Below are 22603 nucleotides of genomic sequence, written 5' to 3'. Positions count from 1 at the left end.
CTTTTTACATACAAACATAATTTGATCAATATCGTGATTAAAATTATTTACGGGCATTTAATTTAGGTGTAACTAATTAATGGCGCTTAAGGGTATTATATAATAAATGTATAAAATCAGTCTAAACTCTAAATGATGGAATGCAGAGAACACGAGTGGTCAAAACGTTTTGCAAAAGCATGCTTCGTTCTTTGATCGTAACAAAGATGGTGTGATTTACCCTTGGGAAACTTTTCAAGGTTGGTTCATTTGATATACTTCTAAATTTCCGTTGTCAGACAATGTTAATAGCATATGATGCACTATCATTATGAACGAGAATTTTCTGTACAGATGTAAATTTTTAGAAGCATGATCTTTTTAAGAATTTCGGTCAAAAAAATTGATAAATCTATAAAGACCGGTGTACATCAGTCTTGTCTAAATCAACCAAGTCCGGCCTCTATAAGACCATTTTTGATATACGTGGTTCGTTAATTTGACCAGGTGGGTGTAAGACTGGTATTGTAGAAATCGGGCTTCATTTTTTTCTTTCTAAGGACGGTGTTAGGGTCACTTGGATTCAAAGAGAGTAAATAGTTTGTCAAAGTATGAAATATGTATAGTAGCAAGGGTAAATCACACCATCTTTGTTACTTGCATATGTATAGGTAAGAATTGATTTTTATTATTGAATTCAAAGTGGGTTGTCATTATATTTATTCAAAGTCTTTATTTATTTCATGTCACACTTTTGACATAAGACTTCATTCAACATTTATTTAATTTTATTTAATACAATGATCTACTCATTTTGTCAGTATTATTTATGTAATAAAGAGGATCACCTTAAGCCATTAAGAATAAAAAGACGAGCGATGTATATTAAGACCGGAGTTTGCTAACTTCGACAAGGCCGGTATTCTCAACCGTCAACATTAGTCTTGCTAACTTTACAATTCTTTGAAAAATCTCAAAAAACATCAAATACCTCTAAAAATTTTCCGTCCCGTACAAAAGTTTCTTACGAACAATTTTCTCTTTAGTAGTTTTATAGCTGTCAATGATCAGTTTATGGTAATTTTATTTTATTTTGGTACTTTACTTTTGAAACATGATACATAACTAAGACTTCATTTTGTTGACTAAATTTGTTAAAGTTTTTTTTTCCGACTTTAACTGGAAATATCTTTTTATGATATGTAATATTTAATGAAAATCATATCAATGGAAAGTAAATTTAAAACTCAATTCAATTATATATTCTAAATAAAGTATCATATAACACAAATAAAAATATTTAAAAAAAACCCTCTAAAAATCGATCTATGAAATTTAAATAAAGAGAAGGTAACCCTTAAGTAGTTGTAAAGTTAACTATAGTCATAAGAGTTGCTATAGTTGGCAAAATGTTCTCACAAACGATATTTTATGATTTTTTGCTAGTATATAATAATGAACACACGTTCCATGGTACATACATTAATACTAGGTTTTCGAGCAATTGGAAGTGGTATTATGTTATCCTCGGTTGCCGTAGTCTTCATCCATCTCAGTCTTAGTGGAAAAACTCGCCCGGTATGCACATCCGATATCTATCGTCTACATGTTAACATAACAGCCCGAAACTAGAAGTTTATTGAGGTCACGAACGTTTGTATGTTTATAAATTTAATTATGGATCACTCAAGCAAAACGTTTGATCGATCCTCTACCAAAAAATTGTTCGAAACATATACATACTTTCTAATTGTAGCAATATGACAGAGCCCACAAGTATCAACCCATAAGGTAGCCCATCGCAAACGTTTGTAATATACATGTTTTCTTATTGTAGCCTAAATATATACAGGGGAAGAAGTTTCCAAATTTACTATTCCCGATTGAGATCGAAAACATGAATTTGGGAAAGCATGGAAGTGATTCAGGGGTCTACGACACTAATGGAATGTATATTTTTCTCCCCTTCTATTACATTACATTTTTAATCAAATGAATATATTTAAGGAAAGTAGAAGTTTTTGCTAGTAACAAATGAGTGATGAATGGATTTTTAACGGTGTGCCTTTGGACACAAATTATGGTGTGCATAATAAAATCCGTATTTCGTAAATAATCAATAAATATATGAGATTAGTTTCCTAGAATGTAACTATCTTTGACCGAATGTCTATAGTAGGAAAAAACTAAAGTTATGTGTATTGTATGTAAGCAACTTGAAAAAATGTTTATTGTATGTAAGAAAACATACGTGGCAACCATATACAGGTGCCACTAGTCAGATTTTAATTGGTTGAAAAGAAATTCTTACATACAATAAACATTATTTCAAAGTTGTTTACATACAATACACATAACTTTAGTTATTTCTTATTATAGACATTCGTTCAAAATTTCTTACATTCGAAAAAACTAATCCCTAAATATATTGAACGGTCACTTGTAAATAAACCATAACTTGGGCCCAACCATAAGGAAGTCCATATTCATAACATCCTTTTTTTGGATATCACATACATGATACATCCGTTAACAAATTTTAAAGTTGGATAAGCATGATAAGAAAACGAAATAAAGAATATAAATTTTAATGCATATGTCTCTATAATAAAGAAACTAGCTTTTATATATATATATATATATATATATATATATACTAGTACTAATATTTGTGCGTGATGCATGGTTTGACTCATAAATATTTATATATTCACAAAAAACTTTTAATTATCTATATAAATATATTATTTAATTAAATTTTTTAATTGTTGAATAGAGTTTTAGTATTATTTGAACGATTAACAAATTTAATTGATGGAAATATGATATATAAAAAGTGGTAGATACAGGCAAAAGTTTTTGGCACAAAAGCTTGGAGCTGGGGCTATAGTTAAGAGCTAGGGGCTGGAGCTTGAGGTTGGGGCTATGGGCTGGGGCTTTTTTTTCAACTCTATTTATACGAGTTTTTATTTTAAAGACCTTTTGGAGCTTTTAAGAGTTTTTTGGGGCTGAGACTTTTAATTTTTTATGTATTACCAAACAGAGCTATAATTTTCAAAGGAACTTATTTTTAAAAACTAAGGGCTTTTAACACCTTAAAAGCCCCTAAAAACCCCTTATCATTGGGGTTTGCTAAATACAGCCCTGACTGTATTTAAGGTGCATAAATTATTAGTACATTTACCATAAAATTCAGGGGGTGAGCTTTTAATGTGGAAAGTATAAGTTTTTATGCACGTTAAATACAGCCTTAGGGCTGCATTTAGCATTTCCCTTTTATATTCGATATTAACTATTTAAGGTAACTTAAAGATATAATAGTTAAAAAAATAAAATTTTGATTATATATTTAGGTAACTAAATAAATATTAAAACTTATTACAACACCTAACCAAGTGATGTCTTTCAAACAACACCATAATAAACTTTTTAATATAAGAATTTTAGCTATATTAGGTATCTATTTCTTTTTATTGATTAATTAAAAGTTTTAATTATTAAAAATGTATTTTAATTCAAAAGTACACATGTCGTACAAAGATTACGTCACGTGTCGTTTTAAGAAGTCTACAATCTTGTTTTAGTTTATTGGTACGGAACAAATAGTATTACCAAAAGGACGACGAAGAAAAGCCTTTTTTGGCATAATGTATTAGGAACTATATATATGCTTATTTGTTGGGCTGGCTTGATTATGAGACGACAGTTAAAGAGTAGTTTCAAATCCTATCACTGACATGTAGCGAGGAAGTAGTACTGCTTGTTAGATATTTACATAATATAATGAACACAAGCCCTGTATATCGATGTGACGTACATGTTCGAATCCAATATAAAATTTGCTCATAATTTGTGTGATTAAAGGTTTGTTCCTTCCAAATTTGAGGAGATCTTCAGCAAGTACGCGCATACAAATTCTGATGCCTTGACAAAAGACGAACTGAATGAGTTCATAAAAGGAAACCGAGAGCCCAAGGACTATGGAGGATGGTACGTATATATAGAAAACTTGAACATTTTTGGATCATATGTTGTTCATGTTGAATATTCTTGAACAAACATAGGAAATGGTAATTACTTGTGTTTCGTAGGATTGGAGGACTTGCGGAATGGAAGATCTTGTATCGCATTGGCAAAGACAAAGACGGATTATTGAAGAAGGAGACCATTAGAGCTGTTTACGATGGAAGTTTGTTCGAGAAATTGGAAGAGGAAACCACTTATTCGTCCAAGAAGAAACACAACTAATTAAACTATGCACTTTTCTAATTAAAGGTTTAAGGGCCGAAACACTTGTTACTAATTATATTTGGCTATACCAGAGGATGTACAGATTTTTAATTATTTGCTTACAACTAGTCTCAAAAGTAAAAAGAAGAAAAGACTTGAAATACTCTTAGTGGATGTTTTGTTTTAGCTTAGTTTGAAGGCTTATTGGCTTCTTTTTTTTGTTTGGAACGGCTTATTGGCTTATTGGTAACAAAATGAGCCAGTACATTTACTCTTTTAGTGTTTGGGTATGCTTATAAGCTTAGGCTTATTAGCTTTTTTAAACTCGTTTTCATAAGCTAAGAATATAAAAAGAAATAGGCTGATATTATGATACTAAACAAATGTCTGCGCGATGTGGCGATGTGACGACGACGTCAAATAGGTGGTGGTGACTGCGGCAGTGGTTCTAGCGATGTAGGTATTAATGTAAAAGTAATTGATGTAAAGAGAGTCCCATAGTTAGATTAAATGTTGAGAGATGTATGTCATATATAATTTTATTAAGGGTATTATAGGTAATTTAAGTGAATTAGTGAACAAAATAATAAGTATTTTAGAGTTATCAACTACTTAGTTGAAAAATTTTAAAGGAACAAATGTTTTATAATGTAATAAGATATAAAAAAAAATAAGCTTACTTTTTAAACAGGTGCGCATTATTCAAATGCCGACACACTCCACTCCTAACATGGTAAAGACCTACTAAGCATGAGTAGTCAGTTGTCTCAACTGGATCTCACTACATCAAAACTGAGTCGGCTACCCAAGAATAAACCCAAAATACATAGGCAACCCTTATCATCCAATAAGTTGGAAAGGATTTTAACATGGGTCAAGAAATGCATTTAACAAATCTCGAACCCCGACTAGGGGAAACCTGGGTGCATCAAGCCAGCGAGCTGGCAATCATTTGCCTAAAAGAAATAGGCTTATATTAAATATCATTTTTATTTTTATTATACTTATACTCGTAGTTCTTTTTCCTTTAATTTCAAATTATTTATTTCAATAATTAAATATAACCGTATACAACATATCTATATATCTAGTTTTTTTCAAACATACACGATGATATTAAGAGTTAGAAAGCTTAAATAAGCAATAAGCATAATTAGTTAACTAACAAAAAAATCCTAACAATAATTGCAATAGCAATAATTTTGATTTTGATGTAGATAATTACAAATTTGAAATATATATATATATATATATATATCAATAATTTTGATTTTGATGTAGATAATTACAAATTTGAAAGAAAGATTTAAACAAATAAAATTGTTTTGGTTAGAGTTGAATGCATATAAAATATTAATTTATTTCATTTATTTTAGTTATTAATTAACAAAAAAAAGTACTCTTCATAAAAAAAATAATTAACAAAGATTTGAGTATGATTATTATATATGTTTTTATTTATATATTAGACAACACATATAATGTACATTCTATTCTTGAATACGAAAGATATAACTTTATATTTGTGTTCAAAGATCACACGATTACATAAAATCTAATTAAATAAGCATGTCTCTTTTGTTATACTTAACACATTCGAGTACGTTGGTGCCAGCGTTCTTTGAACTAATTAATAGGGCCTTTAATTTACGCTAAATCCATGCCAAGTAGAGGTGGCCGGCAACGACTTCAATTTTACGTCTCCATGCATAAAATCCTTTATAAAACCTGTTTAAGTGTTTTCCATGTCTTCGCAAATTAAACTTTCGTTCTTACACAAATTAAATTAACACATATATTATCGTGATCAAATAAATTAATTTACAGGCATTTAGTTAAGGAGTAACTAATGGAGCTTGAAGGTATTATAATTATGGATATATCAGTCTAAAACGCATAATCTTTTCTTAATAATAATAATTTGTAGTATTAACTTTGTTTTTGTAGCTAGCTAGCAAGTTCAATTATTAATTATATAAAACGATATAATGTTGTTTGATTGTGATACGTAAATTTCTGCAGCGAACACGAGTGGTCAAAATGTGTTGCAAAAACATGTTTCATTCTTTGATCGTAACAAAGATGGTGTGATTTATCCTTGGGAAACTTTTCAAGGTTGGTTCCTTCGATTTACCTCTAATTAAATTTCCGTCATCAGTTTTTATCTATGTAATATTGCATGATATATATTTAACCAAATATGCGTAACCGTACGTACCAATCTTGTCTTTCTAGTACGTTTTATGTTTGAAAATCGCTAAACGTACATATATATATATATACAAGGTTTTTTACCCACGCGATGCGTGGCTGTTGAATTGATTTTTTAAAATTTTTAATATATAGTTTGAACGTGTTGTTTATTTTTATAGCTATTGAGCCTTACTTTTACAATTTACAATGTAAAGGAATAGAACAATAGCTAAAAAAAAAAATTATAAAGAAAAAATTTCACATCAATTACTCGCAAAAATGAGTGTATCCATTTTTTTTTAAAGTGATGCTTCAAAAAATATATATATTCATCAGGTATCTCCATCTTTTATGTCTATTTATTGTTAATATCCATTATTTATGTTAAAATCGACATCTTCTTCTCTTAAAAAAGAATTGTGTATGAGAACACAACTTTATATAAACACATTGAAGCTCCAACTATATGTCAATGCTCCTAAAAACATCCAAGAAGCATGGTTTTTGATGTCTATATTTTATATATACAACCAATTCATACAAATATAGTAAACTATTTTGCATGAAAAATATATAAAGTATAAAAACCTGATTACATACAATTTGAATAATTAAGAAAGTAATATAAAAACTTATATATTTGTGTAAACATAGATATGTGAGCAAAAATATAAAATATTTAATCTTAATATCATAGATGCATCTTCCATGTTCATCTAAAAAATTCTTCGATGTTTATATATCTTAGTTATTATTAAAAGGCCATTTACCATGATTTACTTTACTAAAGTTCACGAAATATAAACTCAAGATATGTCAATATAATTATTAATTATAGTGAATAGATTTGAATATCTTACCAATATTTAAAATTTGTTAAATATATTTATATTTATATTTATATAAATTTATATATATATGTCAAAAATATGTATGGAGATGACACATAGAATAAAATCATATGTGACAATGTGTGAATAATTCTTTTAGTTGAAGAGACTCTAAAATCGCTCGGTTAACTATTGTTTTAATATTTATATATATATATATATATATATAGCTCTCAATGATCATTTTATGTGGCAATTTAATTTATCTTATTTACGTTACTCTATTTTTGAAAAATAAACTTTATAGAGGCTTTGTCTTGTTGAATAATTAACCCTTAAGTATAGTCAAAAGGGTTATACAAGAGGCAATGGTTTTGTATCAAAATGTGTTAATTGATAAGTTTTGGCAACAAATTTCGATCAGTGATAGGAGCAGGAACCAATGTGTCAATTTATGGAAAAAAATAAAAATAAAAAACTCCGATGAAAATATACCGATTACGCTGTTGTTCCTAATATACTGGGAAAAATTCTTTATGTTCATACTCACAAATGAACATTTTTGTGATTCTTAATTTGCTAAAAATAAACACGTGTGTTATTTGGTATATAAACATCTATAGGGTTTCGAGCAATTGGAAGTGGTATTTTGTTTTCCTTAGTTGGAGTAGTCTTCAGCCATATCAGTCTTAGTGGAAAAACTCGCCCGGTACGTATATATGCATCTACTAAATCATCACTTTTTCTGATTTATAAAACTGATGATCACGTGCGTGATCGATCTATCATCTACTAAAATGTACTTGTTAATTAATTCCTTAATTATTATTGTGACTTAATTAATTAACGTACAGGGGAAGAAGTTTCCAAATTTACTATTCCCGATTGAGGTCCAAAACATCAACATGGGAAAACATAGCAGTGATTCTGGGGTCTACGACACTGACGGAATGTATAATCTTCTCACCTTCTATTACATTTTTTTTTAAATAAATGAATATATGAATTTAAGTAAAGTAGAAGTAGTAGCAGTTTTTTTGCTATTATAAAAGGTTAGTTCATTGTTTACAAATGACGATCGAGTCATTGATATAGAAAGGGAAAAAAAAATTAAAAAGACGCGCACGTATATAGAAATGTATTAGACTTGTATGTTTCTGACAAACTAGCATATAGAAATGTATTAAACTTGTATGTTTCTGACAAACTAGTAAGGTTGGATAAGTGGTTAATATATTTGTTTTGAGACATAGCTTACTTATCTCCCTTTTGTAAAGTTACTAGTTTTTTATTTTTAAGAATGTCTTCAACTAAACTTTCATTTTATCCTATTATCATTAATTAATTGGTTACCTCTTCACTAGATAACAGTACACGTATTAAACTTATATGTGTCAAACATTCATTTTATGCTTTTATCATTATTTGATTATCTCTTCATCACTAGATCACACAACTTTTTTCCATATAAGTTATAACTCTATATAACCAGTGTCACGTTAATTATTCGTTTTCAATGTCACGTATATACATCTTGTACCAATTTTAACGAGATAAACAATAAATTATAATGCACCTGTCTCTATAATTACGAACACAAACCCTGCATCCTTATGTATCCATGTCCAAATCCAATATAAAAATTTGCTTACAATTTGTGTGAAGGTTTGTTCCTTCCAAGTTTGAGGAGATATTCAGCAAGTATGCGCATACAACTTCCGATGCCTTGACAAAAGACGAGCTGCATGAATTTATAAAAGGAAACCGAGAGCCCAAGGACTACGGAAATTGGTAAGAAAAGTCGAACATTTTTGGGTCAATGTTCATGTTGATTCTTGAACAAATGCATATGAAATGGTAACTTGTGTTTTGTAGGATTGGAGGAATTGCCGAATGGAATATCTTGTATCGCATTGGCAAGGACAAAGACGGATTATTGCAGAAAGAGACCATTAGATCTGTTTACGATGGAAGTTTTTTCGAGAAACTGGAAGAGGAAAAGACTAATTCGTCCAAGAAGAAACACAAGTAAGCTCTACACCTTTTTAATTGATGAAAGGTTTAAAAAAAAAAGTTTAACTATGCTAAATTGCCAATGTACCTCTGTTTTTTCTTTGCAGCGACAAGTAAAGAGAAGTACAGGGTGATTATTGGATTTTACGATTGTCTGATGTACATACATACATACATACATACATGTATGGTTTCATTAATATTTGTGGTATATAAATACAGTGTATTTATGTAATACTTAAATTTGTAAGTGATTGTCTGCTTAATTTGGTATTCATGCTGATTTCTGTTTGTTAACAAGTTTCAATTTCAATGTTAAATTAACTTTGCTTACCGAAAGAATGTGTTGGTACTACACTATTTAGATTAAAGTACACCCATGACCCTGGATGCTTATGTGGAACAAATCATTGTCCACCCCATAAGGAATAGCTCCAGGCAACTAACTCGCCTAACACAGTGATAACACGGTGACGCATGTTGGAGGCAAAACTTGAACCCAAGAACTTACTTCCCAAAAGTCTCTTTTGTTGGCTCATGTGTTTTGTGGGTGTTGCCGCCACAGTAAGCTTATCTTACATCTGCGGTATAATCAGTTGATATGTGCGAACTATTGATTAAGATGAATTTTGTTAGATGAAAGTAGAGATACCAAGATTAAACATGAGGTTTTGCAATTCTTCAAATTACGATGAGTGTGTTGCTATAAGAATTGTATCACTGTATTAATGTATTTTGATCTATAAGAATCCACACACTAACATATTTAGCATATAGATAGCCATATATACAAATCAGGCATTTGTGTTACCAATTTTGTAGAAATTCGTTAACGTCTTTCCATCAAGCTCCTTGGTGAAAAACCTTTTCATGTAGTCTGCATAAGAGAATTCCTGGTAAACTGCAGGTTTCTCAGCAGATACGAGCTCTGGTAATGGTCCAAAATTTTTCTCTCGGTTGCTTGGATTGAAAAAAACCGCAGTGGAGACCCGTGCGCCTTCAACAGAGTTTGCCAATACTCTGTGCTCAACACTTCTATATTCATCATTAGACAGCATCTGTAAAAATAGAATAACACGACTTATGTAATATATATATGTGTTACCAGGAGAAGTGAAATTGGCGGGTTAGTCAACTTGGGTAACATACAAAATGGGCAATCTTTGTCTGGATTAAACTAAGGTCAGTTAGGTGTATATTATATGACCTGAATACCTAGTGAGTCAACGATAATTACAAATTTTATACCATTTAAACTCATAATTTTGTTTTTACTTTTTTTGTAAAGTGAATTTTGACCAAAGTTGGCATTGAGCAAACATAAAAAGGTTATAGCTTTTTATCAGCAACAACAATATGATTGTCCAGAACATCAATCGGACCAAATTTAGTTAGTTGACCCTTCAAAACATACTTTCTTTTAACCATTTATTTTACCTGTTTGACCAGGTAGAGATGAAACATACAGAACTAAACTATTCATAAGTAATTCAGCCGACATTACATAGAGAACATTAAGGTACCTGAAGCAGATCACCTATGTTGATAACAATGGCACCAGGAGTTGGCTCAACATCAGCCCAGTCTTCGCCACATTTGACCTGCAACATCCCGCCAATCTCATTCTGCACTAGCACGGTCAACACCCCTGGGTCAGTGTGAGAATTTAGCCCCACGGTGAGCTCAGGCTGCGGACACTTAGGGTAGTAATGGGATGCATATACCCTTCCTTCCAAACATGTCAACTCCTTCAATCTGTCATTCTTTACTCCCAATCCTTCCAACAAAATCGACATCAGGTCTTCCCCTAACCCCACCACCGCCTTATCCCAATTTTTCAGTGCCTCCCTACACATCTCCGGCACTGCCTCCCAGTCTGGCTCCACAGGTGACATCCTCACCTGCACATCGGTCCAAAAACATCCAATTATTTGTACAGCAGTACAAGTAATATATATATCCAACAATACGAAAAGATATTGTAAGAGATTGTAAATATGGTGCAATTTCAAACAATTAACTAAAACTGTCTACTTTTTATAATATGAGATCTTTTCGATATTTTTGTAAAAATAGTGACTGCTAGCTCGTAAGATGTTAGCACATCTTTGCTACTTCTTTGCAACAAGTAGCACGGACTAATTATATCAAACTTAAGTACAAATGTACTCTAAAACTCGGCATGTCAAATCCATATAGGATACGAACCCGACTGGAAAAGGAAAAAAAAAAAACCAAATCAGGGTTGCATCTATATGAGTTCTTATAAGACAGACCTAACCCGTTTAAAACTAGATTACACCTTGTTTAACGGCCAACCCATTTAACAATTAAACGGGTTATTTGGGTTACATGGGTGTCAACACAATCAAGTAAAACGGTCAACCAAGGGCGTTTGGAAGTGCATACTTTTACGTACATATAACACATATACAAGGCCAGAAAACACACTTGTTAACTAAAGCCTATACTAATACTTTAGCTTATTATGATGGCTTGTTGATAACAAAATGATCCACTTGGCTATATTTAGAAATGATTTTCTACTACTAATATAGAGTTAAACCAAATCAAGAAATGATTTCTATGTAATCTTTCATTTCCTTAAAACTTATCTAAAAATTTGACACTTGACCAACCCATCAACCCGAACCCAACACGAATCATAACCCACCAACCAACAAATAAACAACCGGCCAGCTTTAGCCCAGTTAAACATTTGATCATCAACAAACCTGAAGAGTGTCTCTCCAACTAGCAGCTTTAGACTGATACAAATCAAAATTTGTAGAATAAGCAGCACCTTTTCCAGCTTCCCTATGATAAAACTTCATCTTATACTCATTACTTGACTCAAAAAAACTCTTCATACTATCAATCAACTTATCAATCATTTCAACACCAACCCCATGATTAACAATCTGAAAAAACCCAAGATTTGAAGCTGACTGTCTAACTTCGTCAACAACTGTTGATCTGTCTTTAGATAAGTCTATTACAGGAATAGTTATTCTGGGTTTTGTGTTTTTTGGTTTTTTGACAGGTAGATTTTCTGGAGGTTGATGAAAGAATGATGGGATTGTTGTAACACCGGAATCTAGTAATCCTTTTACACCAAGTTTTGATTCATCGAATTGTTTTAGTTGTGTTAGACGATCATATGAGTCGTGGTGTGTTGGAATTGTTGTCATGGTTGGTTTGGTGTATGACAATTGTGATTGTCTTGTGGCTTTTTGGAGTTTTGGTAGCTTCGATAGTTTCTAACTTGTACGCTATTTGTTTGACAATTTAATACCACGTCATGTTTGTTTCTATTGTCATGGGTTGTGTTTGTTGAAAAACAATACATTTCTTTACAAAAGTTAAAAAATAATATGCCGGAAAATAATATTCTCGTGATAAAAGTTAAGAGATAAATATTGCGGTCAAAGTTAAATAAAATGAAACTTTGTTAACAAAATTTAGAAACCAGAAATTATGTGGTAAAAAACGAATAAAAGAAAACTTTCAGAATGAAACTTAAAAAAAGCAAAGTTATTTGGAAAAAAGTACAGAAGTTAAGAAATTTAAACTTAAAAACAAAGTTTGTTTGGAAAAAGTAAAAAAAAACTAGAGTTATGTGGCAAAAAGTAAAATGGGAAATGTAATAAAATATTTCTATGGCGAAAGTTTAATATGTAAAAGTTGAGTGTTAAAAATAAGAAAGATATAAACATTTGATAGAAAAAAGCTTAAAAAAAAAAAAGTTATATAACAAAGAGTAAATAAAGCAATATTTTGGTGGCAAAACTTATAAAACTTAAAGTTGAAAACAAATTTTCTTAAATATCCTTTTGTAACTGTCATTAGTTAGTCAACCAACATCTAACGGCCGTTACAACCATTAATTATTTTGGTCGTGCAACAGAGAGTTGTACCTTATGCAATGAGGGGAGTACTTTTAGCTACAGTACTCCCCCTCACACACCGTCCTTACAAATGATTAGTAGTATGTATATATAACTTGGGTTATGATTAATCATTAGCCTAAAAATTTTCATAATTAATAGGACGATGACATGTGGAAAATTAAATGGTGAGATTATGAAAAAGATTAATGGAATCCACTTGTCATATTTATATAACTTTAGGAGGATTTTTATGCTAATATTTAAAAAAATTAATCATTGTTTTCATATTTTTTTATAAAAGACCAGAATGACCTGCGTATTGGTGAAGTCTATCCGGGTTCATATCTAAGATGAAGATCTAAAAGGGTTGTTCTTCCATGTCTTGAATATAGTATCGCACGATACCCGGATCCGAACTCACGACCTCTAAAAAAGCTCCTTGAAAGAAAACTCTCTGACTAATAAACCGAAAACCCTTTTTATATATAACTTAGGGCCTTTTTTTGTCATTAAATGTCGAATGTATTAAGTGGCTGAATGTATAAACAACGTCTGTATGTATTAAGTAAAAAATAGTTAATTGACAGTTATTTTTGTTCATTACGTAAAAAAAAAAAAATTTGACTGAATGGATTAAAATATTAATTATTAAGTCTATTAATAAATAAATAAAAAGTGTCTTACCCTATCTTTAAATCAACAAATCCTTTTGTTAGAAACCAAATATGATGTACCACAAAATATAAATTTTTTTTTTTTTTTTTTTGGTGTCTGCAAATTTGAAATTTTCTTTATATCCAAACAAATGTTACACACCTGGTCTTTAACCGATAATAAAAAATTGGATTTTAAGAAAAAATATTTGTTAACTACATAATTTCTTTGGAAAAATAAACTGGAAAGACATAGATTCAAACTTGAGTTAGGACTTTGTCAATAGCTACGACTAGACAGGCCATTAGCTTTTAGCCTGAAAACTCGTTACCCATTTTTAACCCTAACCGACCCGCCATAATACCAAATGGGCCGGGTCACGGTTTAGATTTTTTTGAGTTCGGGATGAGCTGGGTCAAAACCCGAATTGTGACATACATTGAATATATGGACTTAAGTGGCTAACTGGGTTAAAGCTAATAAAAATATGGGCTTAAGTGGCTAATTGGGCTAAAGCTAAACATGTGTTGGCCTTAGACTCAAACATGCGTATGGGAAATGCAATTTTGGGAATATAGATATAAAGTAACTCCCAATATCGTCTTCTACGGGTTTTAGGTCCCAAATATACCGTTTTTGACGGTGTATGGGGGAGGTTGAGATGTAGACATTCTTATCCCTACCAAAGTTAGAGAGACTGCTTCCAGGTTCTACCAAAGGTATAAAAGGACCTCTAGCGTTGTTGGGTATGAGGATCGAACCCATGACCTCTGTCACCAGAGGCAAGGGCTCCAATCACTGATTCAACCCAGTTGGTTTTTGGGAATATAGATATATAACTAGATATTACATAATACACAGTTTATTTATAGGTATAATATACTTAAGGCTATCTTCAATGACAACATCAATATCCACAAGCATATTGGCTACCTCGGCTAACTCCTTCGGCTAACATACTGCACTTATTTTGCCGCCACAACCTAACATACTGAAACATCAATATCTTCGTATCACATCATCACCCATATTAAATTAAAAAACACTATATTTACACATACACACACTGTCAATATGCCTTCAATATGTTGGCCAACTTTGGTAAAAAACTAAGTGACATTTCAAAGCTTTAAGCGAAACATATTGAAATTCTTATATGCTTGGTCAACATTTTGGATGGCATTTTTGGCATTGAAGATGACCTTAACATACAGTGACATTGTCAAAAGAAAAAAAACTCTTCTTTTTTCAAAATTCAATACCAAAAAGTCTTCCATTGATGCTTTTTCTTTTTATTGAATTTTTCAAATTTTAAGGCTACAACAATGTCTCAATCATATCCACCATGGGAGTATAACCATGATAAAATTTGGAGGGCGATTCTAAACTTATTTGTGTTAGCCGAGTTATCCGTTTTTTATAATTAGACACTTGGCTATGATAGAGCTCATTGAATCGTTGTCTTCTATTTACAAGTTGCCTTCACGTTGGACCCACTTCAAAAGGGGTGTCAAAATATTTTGTTGGAAAGAAAAAAAAAATAAATTACATAACTTTTTAAGCAAGAAAAGTTTGCACTTGACAACCCACACTTGAAGTAATGTTGTTCATGTACCTTTTGGATGTATTTTTAGCAACTTATGTAGTACATGAATTGTAAACTTTGAAGTGTGAAGTTCACACTGTGAAATGTGATGATGCCTACTGATGATGTAGTGCAGTTTTAAATGTAATATTTAGCTAATCTAATCTTTTAATATATATTAAAACAAAACCTTTAATTCAAAATTAAAAAGATAGGAGTAAGTATCTACACGTTATAGCGGTGAGATGATGAAGGTGATAGTTAGGTCCTAGAGTGTGATATGTCAAAGGAGTTGATATATCATAGAGTATGATAGTCAAAAGTATATCGAATGACATATCTAATGAAAAAGCATGAAATTTTAAAAACACCCATATAATTTTTATAATTTATCGATGTACGGTTTTTGAGATAAAAGATTTTGAATGAATTGGAGGAATAAATGATTTATGGAGGAGAGAGAAAAAAATAATTGGTTGATATTTAAGAAGAGCAAAAGGATGTTATAGTTATTTTAGATAAAATAAAATAGATAGGGGACATTTTGGGAAAGTAAATGTTGAAACTTAAAAATGTTATATATGGAGAATTTGCTTTATAATATATTATATATATGAGCCATTGATTAAGTTTTAACTTTTATGTTTCACGGTTAGATTATCTTGATAACATCATCATTGACCAAAGAATTGGCCAATAACATGTTTAGCCCGCATACTTTATTTTTATACAAATAAGTCATTTTAATAACATTATTAACATTTTCCCTTAATAATGAATATGGTATTATAATTGTTGTTAAAAAGTTTATAAATATTTATTTAGATGTTAATAGTTTCCCGATATTAAAAAAATGCTAATGCAAAAAATTGTACAAATCTTGCGTAATAAAAGAGGATTGTGATTACATAAGATTTTTTAAAAATTGTATTACTATACATCCTTTTAATTTAATTATGACATCATCATACTTTTTTATTTAAAATTGAATATATCTTTTTCTTAAATATGCATCATTAATATAGATTTTTTTTAAATGTCCACATTATTATGTAAGATTTTAATCACCCTATTTTTTCGTTATAATAGACCGAAAACTATGGTGTTTTTTTTTCTAGATAACGTTTTTGTTTTTGTTTTTACCAACCGAATGTGTTTAAACGTGTGTCCACAACTACAATACTATTGTTTCCGTTTAGTTTTGTTTTTTACATAATAATTTATCACAACTTTTCAATTTATTTAACGTTGTTATTATACATTTTAATATGACAACAGATTTTAAAGCTATCCTGGTATCATTTAATTTATTTGCAAACGTTTATCAATTAACCTGAGTTGAACCCGAGTTGATTATCTTTAATTTTAATATTATGAAGTTCATATTCCTACAATGCTACTGTGTAGTCATGAGTCATGACTCATGTAGATTTAAATGTAATGCATGATTACCAAAAATAAAGCAGCAGCCCAAAAATCAGTTGGACAATACAACAGCCAAGCAAGTGAAAGCCCAAAAATCAATTGATAGCCCAATATAAACTGCCTTAAAAAGCATACATGGGGACATGGCGTTGAAGGAAAGGATCCTACCCCGATGTCCCTTAACTTGGATATCCACTTATACCATTTCATAAAAGCTTTGGAACGGTGAAACACCTTCACTTAATTTCCACAAGATATAGGCATCCTAAGGATCGAACCATCATCATTTAAGACTTTCCCAATGGGCCCTAAGCATCATGAGTGACGGATACCACTGAGCTATTGACACATTGGTTTTAAAAAGCATACTGGTAAAACATAATCAACTGCTTTAAAAGTAAAAAAAATGGTCGAGTCGAGTTCGATTCTTTCAAAAATAGTGGGAAAAAAATAATATAAATGAAAGGAAATATTATCAATGTTTATAAACTTGGTTTGTATAAAATTTTTATTTAAAAGAAAAAAAAGAAGAAAAGTAATGAAAAAACAAAATTTGTTTGAAAAAAGTTGAAAAATTGCTGCTAAGAAAAACAAAGTGTCACCTTAAAATCTTCTTAAACAAAAAAAACCGTATCCTTATAGCTTTCTAGAAGTTTTTTGGGTATATTTGTCAATAAAAATTAAAAAATACTATAAAAAGTTATAACTTAATCTGTAAATGTAATAATAAAAGGTAATCTTTGAAAAAGCTTTAGATTACCGCTTTTATGTTTATAAGGGGCAAAGCTCTACTTGGCAAAAACCATCCGCAAGTATTATTGGCAAATTTTGGCAAATTGGCAAGGCTTTAACATGTGAATTGGCAACTTTAAATGACAAGTTTGGCAAGTGACATCGGCCGGTTTTGGCTGATTATGTCAAGGATTGGCAAATAATACATGGTACAAAATTCTTTTTGTTTTTGTCTTGTTTTTTTGTTTTTGGCAAAAATTGGCAAATTTGGCATACTACACCATAACTATTGACAATTTATTAGCAAGTTTTGGCTAGTTATTGGTAAATCCACATGGCATAATTTTATTGGTTAAAAACTTGTCAAAAGCTTGATAAATTGGCATTACACCCTTGTCTCTAGAGGTCCAAATCTAATACCCTTCCAAATTTCCAAATGATTTGTAGATCTTCACTACACACATCATCCTGCTACCACAAAATTGTGTGGTTCACTATTCCAATTCATTAAAGGCTTTTCTTCAAGGAGGGGTTCAAGTCTTGCACATCGTAAGTATGGCCCCTAATAAAGTAATAATTCTGAAGTGCTTAAGAGAAGTTTAGATGAGTTTTTCTTTGACAGATTTTTCTGAGTTTGATTGGTTTTCGCTCCTGACTCAGTTTGAATGTGAAGAGATCGGGTTTAAACAATTACTTATCAAATACTGAAAAGGTAATATTTCGACATTATGAATGATATATACCTATTAAAAAGATAAACTATTCCAATTCTATAGCTTATGGTAGTGGGCTGCCAAAGTATGTAAATATTATTATGTGATTTTTAACAAAATGATGATTTCCTATATAACCAAACGAAATAATCCCACAAGGTACATTTCATGAGGTCCATGGCCGCTATAACTATGCTCAAAAATGGAAGGATAAAATTAAAACCCCACCTGGTGGGTTGCGGAGCTACAAGTCCTACTAGACAGGAGCGGAATTCTCTAAAAAGGGGTCATGGCCTATCAAACACTCGACAAACGGAACATCTTTTTGACAAACATGTTAAATCATACCATATGAAACCGAAAGCACTTGAAAAGGATTATGTGACATGTGTCTTTTGCCATACTTCACACAATTTTCTTCAATTGGGTTTTCTCTCTTTACGTTAAATCAACACCTCTCGAAAAAGTATCAACAAACCCCATTTTCACATTTTCTTTTTCATAATTAATTAAAAAAGATAAAATACATAAATGAATAAAAACTTTAAAACCCACTATAAATCCCACCCTCTATATATATACCCTTCTCTTCGGATCCCTCCAAAACCGCTTTACAGATTTTTATCATCTTTACACAACGCATTTTATTCGATCTGTTATCTATCACTTTGATATATAGGCGTTACCATTAAGCAAAGCATCATCTAATTAATGGCTTCAGAAAAAACTGATATTCAAGGTATTGTATAAATTGTTTCTGTGCATCTTTTGTTTTATTTATTCCAATTTTAGTTTTTATTTAATTTAGTTTTTGTTTACAAATGAATGCAGCAACAATTGATAGTGAAGAAAACGTGTTACGAAAACATGTCGAGTTTTTTGATCGTAACAATGATGGTGTGATTTATCCTTGGGAAACTTTTCAAGGTTAATTACTTTAATTCCTTTTATATCTACACAATGTATAAAGTTTAGCGGTGTACAAATCACTGATGAAATCGGTGTTCTATTATTTTACATATATAATTATCAGGGTTTCGAGCGATTGGGAGTGGTATTGTGTTATCTTCGGTTGCTGCCCTATTCATCAATATGGGACTTAGTGGCAAAACTCGCCCGGTATGTCTATTGTATCTTTTTTAATACAAAATATATCTATCTATATATATGTCTATTGTATCTTGTTTTTAATGTGTTTAATGAGTACATGCATGGTTGATACGAGTTTTGTTATACAAAATAAAATACTCGTAATTCTTTTATTAGAGATGTATGCAGAGGACACACGTTCTAGTCTAGGTTATATTATTTGATTATTGGATATCAGGTTGTTTTTTATTGGTAGATATTGTTAGCTAATATTAAATTGAGGATGCTGCTGAATATAGGGCTGTTTGATAGTACTTATTAATGTTACTAAAAGATTGTGACTGTTAAAAGTTTGGGGGTTACCTTCCACTGTAATTTTAAGCTGTAAATTTGAAGGTATTGGACTAGTCAATCGATTCGAGCTTTAGAATGCTACAATTTGCTTTAAATATTTGGGGTATACGAACAATAGTTTAGGCGATTACATTTTGATCATTCAAACTAGCAAACAATATATATTAAGTGTTTGGATATACGAAAATATGAATCGCTTGTGCTTGATGATTAAGTTTGGAGGTTGCTTAATATGCCTAGATTGCTTATCTGATTTGGAACACATTACATTGTTAAACACTCAAAAACCAGAATGTGATCCTCTCAAAGTAGTCTCAAGAGTCAAGATAAGAATTTATGTGAAGGAAAGAATAGTGGACCCCTTATTTTAGATGACAGTAGACCCCGGTTAACATGTTTGTAGCATTTTCAGTCATTCAACGTAATCAACACGAGAGATTACAACTTAAGACGATCCTAAATCATTTAAACAAGTGTTAATCTGATTATTGCAAGTCATGACGTTGTCTCCTGCGTTGCATTTTTGCTACAGTTGGTTATTTGTTGTTGCGTATTTGCGTTTAGTTGCAGAAAATGTTTTCTCAAATTTTTCATTTCTAATTATTTAGAAAATAAAAATGGATTTTATTTTCTAGAAAACAAATAAAAAATTTTAAAACACGTTCTAATTAAAAAACTGGAAAAACATGTTATGTGAGGGGAATGGAAAATGAAAATGAAAAACAAGAAAAAGATGTTTTCCATATAAAAGTGGAAAAACATTGTTTTGAGTTTTCTTAGAAAGTATTCTTAGAAAACTATGATTAAAACGCGTTTCATGGAAAATAAAAATGGAAAATAAGAGGTGTTTTTTGCAACCAAACGCACCCTAAATGTTTTAGGAAGCTTTCTCAATTCTCAAACACCTCATAGATATGATTCCAAGATTTAGGGGGGTTTGTTTCTTGTTATGAAATTTTCTTTACTACAGGGGTATTACTTTATATAAGCTGCAACTTTTTAACACATCTTTATAATGAGAACTTTAAGCTTTCTTAACTTTTTCTTTTTATGATAATTATAATTATAATTCATTTTTGGTTATATATAATTGTCAAATAAACTTTGTGCCATGCCAAATGTCAATATTTATGATTTGAGATTAAGTGGTCTTAAAAAGCTAAAACAACAAATGGATTATAATATCATATTTGGTTAATCAAAGAGTAGGTATATTCCCTTTCACTATAGAAAGCTAACATCTTTTATATCTTTTAATGCATGACTTTATGGTTTGATACTCATACGTTAAGTAAGAGCAAGATTAAAAGTATAAGCAACTAATTAACAACATCAATGTGTCTGGTGGAACAGGGGAAGAAGTTGCCTAACCTACTTTTCCCAATCGAAATACAAAACATAAATATGGCGAAACATGGCAGTGACTCTGGGGTCTACGATTCTCATGGAAGGTACGTACTGCTTTTCATTCTCTTCCGCTAAAAAGAAGTTAACTATCAAACGGTATACATCGTGTATGCCTTTCATTGTTTGAATGGACACGTACAATATTGGGTAAAGACTAAAGACAAAGAAGTATCATATTGATTCAAACGAATAATACATGAGAACTGTAATGACTAAATAAGTATATAGAAGAAAAAGTTTCTTCCCTCATCCCATAAGTGACAAACCATCATCATTCACCAAATAAGCTAGTGGAAATTAAAGGAGGTCTGTCGTCACAAGAGGTTTCAGGTTCAAGTCCTACCTAGGCATTTTTGAGGGTAGTCATAGGTCTTTAAATTCCACCTATTGTGGGCCTGATCCAGATCTCTTGGTGATAGGAGACATTCGCGAGTAATTCACACCTTTCAAAAAAAAAAAAAAAAATAAATAAATGTGAGCGAAATATTAACAGTAATTAATCAGTGATTTTTGTTTAGTTATTTATGCTTGAATCGGCCCATCAAATTTTCAACTTTGTTTTGCGTATAAGGTTTGTTACTGCCAAGTTTGAGGAGATATTCCGCAAGCATGCAAGGACAAATAAAGATGGCTTGACATCAGAAGAACTTGATGAATTTGTCAAAGGAAACCGCGAGCCCAAGGACTACGGAGGATGGTAACAACACACAAATCTATTTATAGATCATTATCATTCACAAAGATTATTTAACAAATATGGTATGTAAATGGGTTGACACAATTCATTGTGTAGGATCGGAGGCCTTTCCGAATGGAAGATATTGTATTACCTTGCCAAGGACAAAGATGGACTATTGAAGAAAGAAACTATTAGATCTGTTTACGATGGAAGCTTGTTTCAAAAAATGGCAGAGGAACAAAAGATAAAATCGGCAAAGAAGAAGAAACACACGTAAATATGCTAGGCATTAATTAGATGATCGGTTAAATACTTTCAAAATTGTTTAGGTTATTAATAATTTCTTTTCCTTATTTTTGGCAGCGATAAATAAAGAGAAGCAAAAGATGGAAGTGTCGAGTGAACCGATTTATGATTATTCATCAATGGTCGACTGTCTATATATAGTGACTTGTTTTTTGTTTCGTTTCTTTTTCTTTCTTGATGATGTACGTACCGGTTTGTTTGTTGGGTTGATAGAGTGAATTTCCATGATTTCGTTTTATAAATATTTTTTTATTTATTTTCATACTAAAAAAAATAAGTTAAAGTTGCAATTCCTTGGTCCATCTCTACGTTGGTATGTGTATTTGTGGGTTGTAGAGTGTGCATGTTATATTAGTACTGTATGAATGCTAAAAGTGTAAAGTGTAAATGAGTGTTTGTTTAGTTTGACATTTTATGTTGCTTGTGTGATATAACATAAGATTAAGCGGAGTAGCCTCTTATCAGACATTTCCATGTTCAAAAGTGTACCGGAACGTCCGTGAAACGCCCTTGAACCCGATTAT

At 31.0% G+C, this 22603-nt stretch overlaps 4 protein-coding genes across 4 annotated transcripts; 3 read left to right on the top strand and 1 right to left on the bottom strand.

The window, feature by feature from the left end:
- Positions 1-79: 79 nt before the first annotated feature.
- Positions 80-4227, top strand: LOC122597391 (probable peroxygenase 4). Its single transcript, XM_043769989.1, has 6 exons — positions 80-92; positions 147-239; positions 1472-1557; positions 1832-1929; positions 3844-3969; positions 4071-4227. The coding sequence occupies exons 1-6, from the start codon at positions 80-82 to the stop codon at positions 4225-4227; spliced, it is 573 nt and encodes a 190-aa protein (XP_043625924.1).
- Positions 4228-6058: 1831 nt separating this feature from the next.
- LOC122597390 (probable peroxygenase 4) lies at positions 6059-9264 on the top strand. Its single transcript, XM_043769988.1, has 6 exons — positions 6059-6071; positions 6232-6324; positions 7856-7941; positions 8087-8184; positions 8898-9023; positions 9108-9264. Exons 1-6 carry the CDS (start codon positions 6059-6061, stop codon positions 9262-9264), a joined length of 573 nt encoding a protein of 190 aa, XP_043625923.1.
- Positions 9265-9894: 630 nt separating this feature from the next.
- Positions 9895-12512, bottom strand: LOC122596432 (1-aminocyclopropane-1-carboxylate oxidase homolog 4-like). Its single transcript, XM_043769008.1, has 3 exons — positions 11981-12512; positions 10769-11146; positions 9895-10303 (listed from the first exon to the last, which is right to left on the bottom strand). Exons 1-3 carry the CDS (start codon positions 12434-12436, stop codon positions 10040-10042), a joined length of 1098 nt encoding a protein of 365 aa, XP_043624943.1. The 5' UTR covers positions 12437-12512; the 3' UTR covers positions 9895-10039.
- A 6337-nt stretch (positions 12513-18849) lies between these two features.
- Positions 18850-22369, top strand: LOC122595913 (probable peroxygenase 4). The gene is made up of 7 exons (XM_043768391.1): positions 18850-18983; positions 19076-19171; positions 19278-19363; positions 21041-21138; positions 21666-21791; positions 21888-22046; positions 22137-22369. Exons 1-7 carry the CDS (start codon positions 18956-18958, stop codon positions 22144-22146), a joined length of 603 nt encoding a protein of 200 aa, XP_043624326.1. The 5' UTR covers positions 18850-18955; the 3' UTR covers positions 22147-22369.
- The last annotated feature ends 234 nt before the right edge of the window (positions 22370-22603 follow it).

This window comes from Erigeron canadensis, chromosome 4, assembly GCF_010389155.1.
Source record: "Erigeron canadensis isolate Cc75 chromosome 4, C_canadensis_v1, whole genome shotgun sequence".
NCBI lineage: Eukaryota > Viridiplantae > Streptophyta > Magnoliopsida > Asterales > Asteraceae > Erigeron > Erigeron canadensis.
The sequence above is the reverse complement of the archived record's forward strand: the minus strand, read 5'-3'. Positions and strand labels throughout refer to the sequence as shown.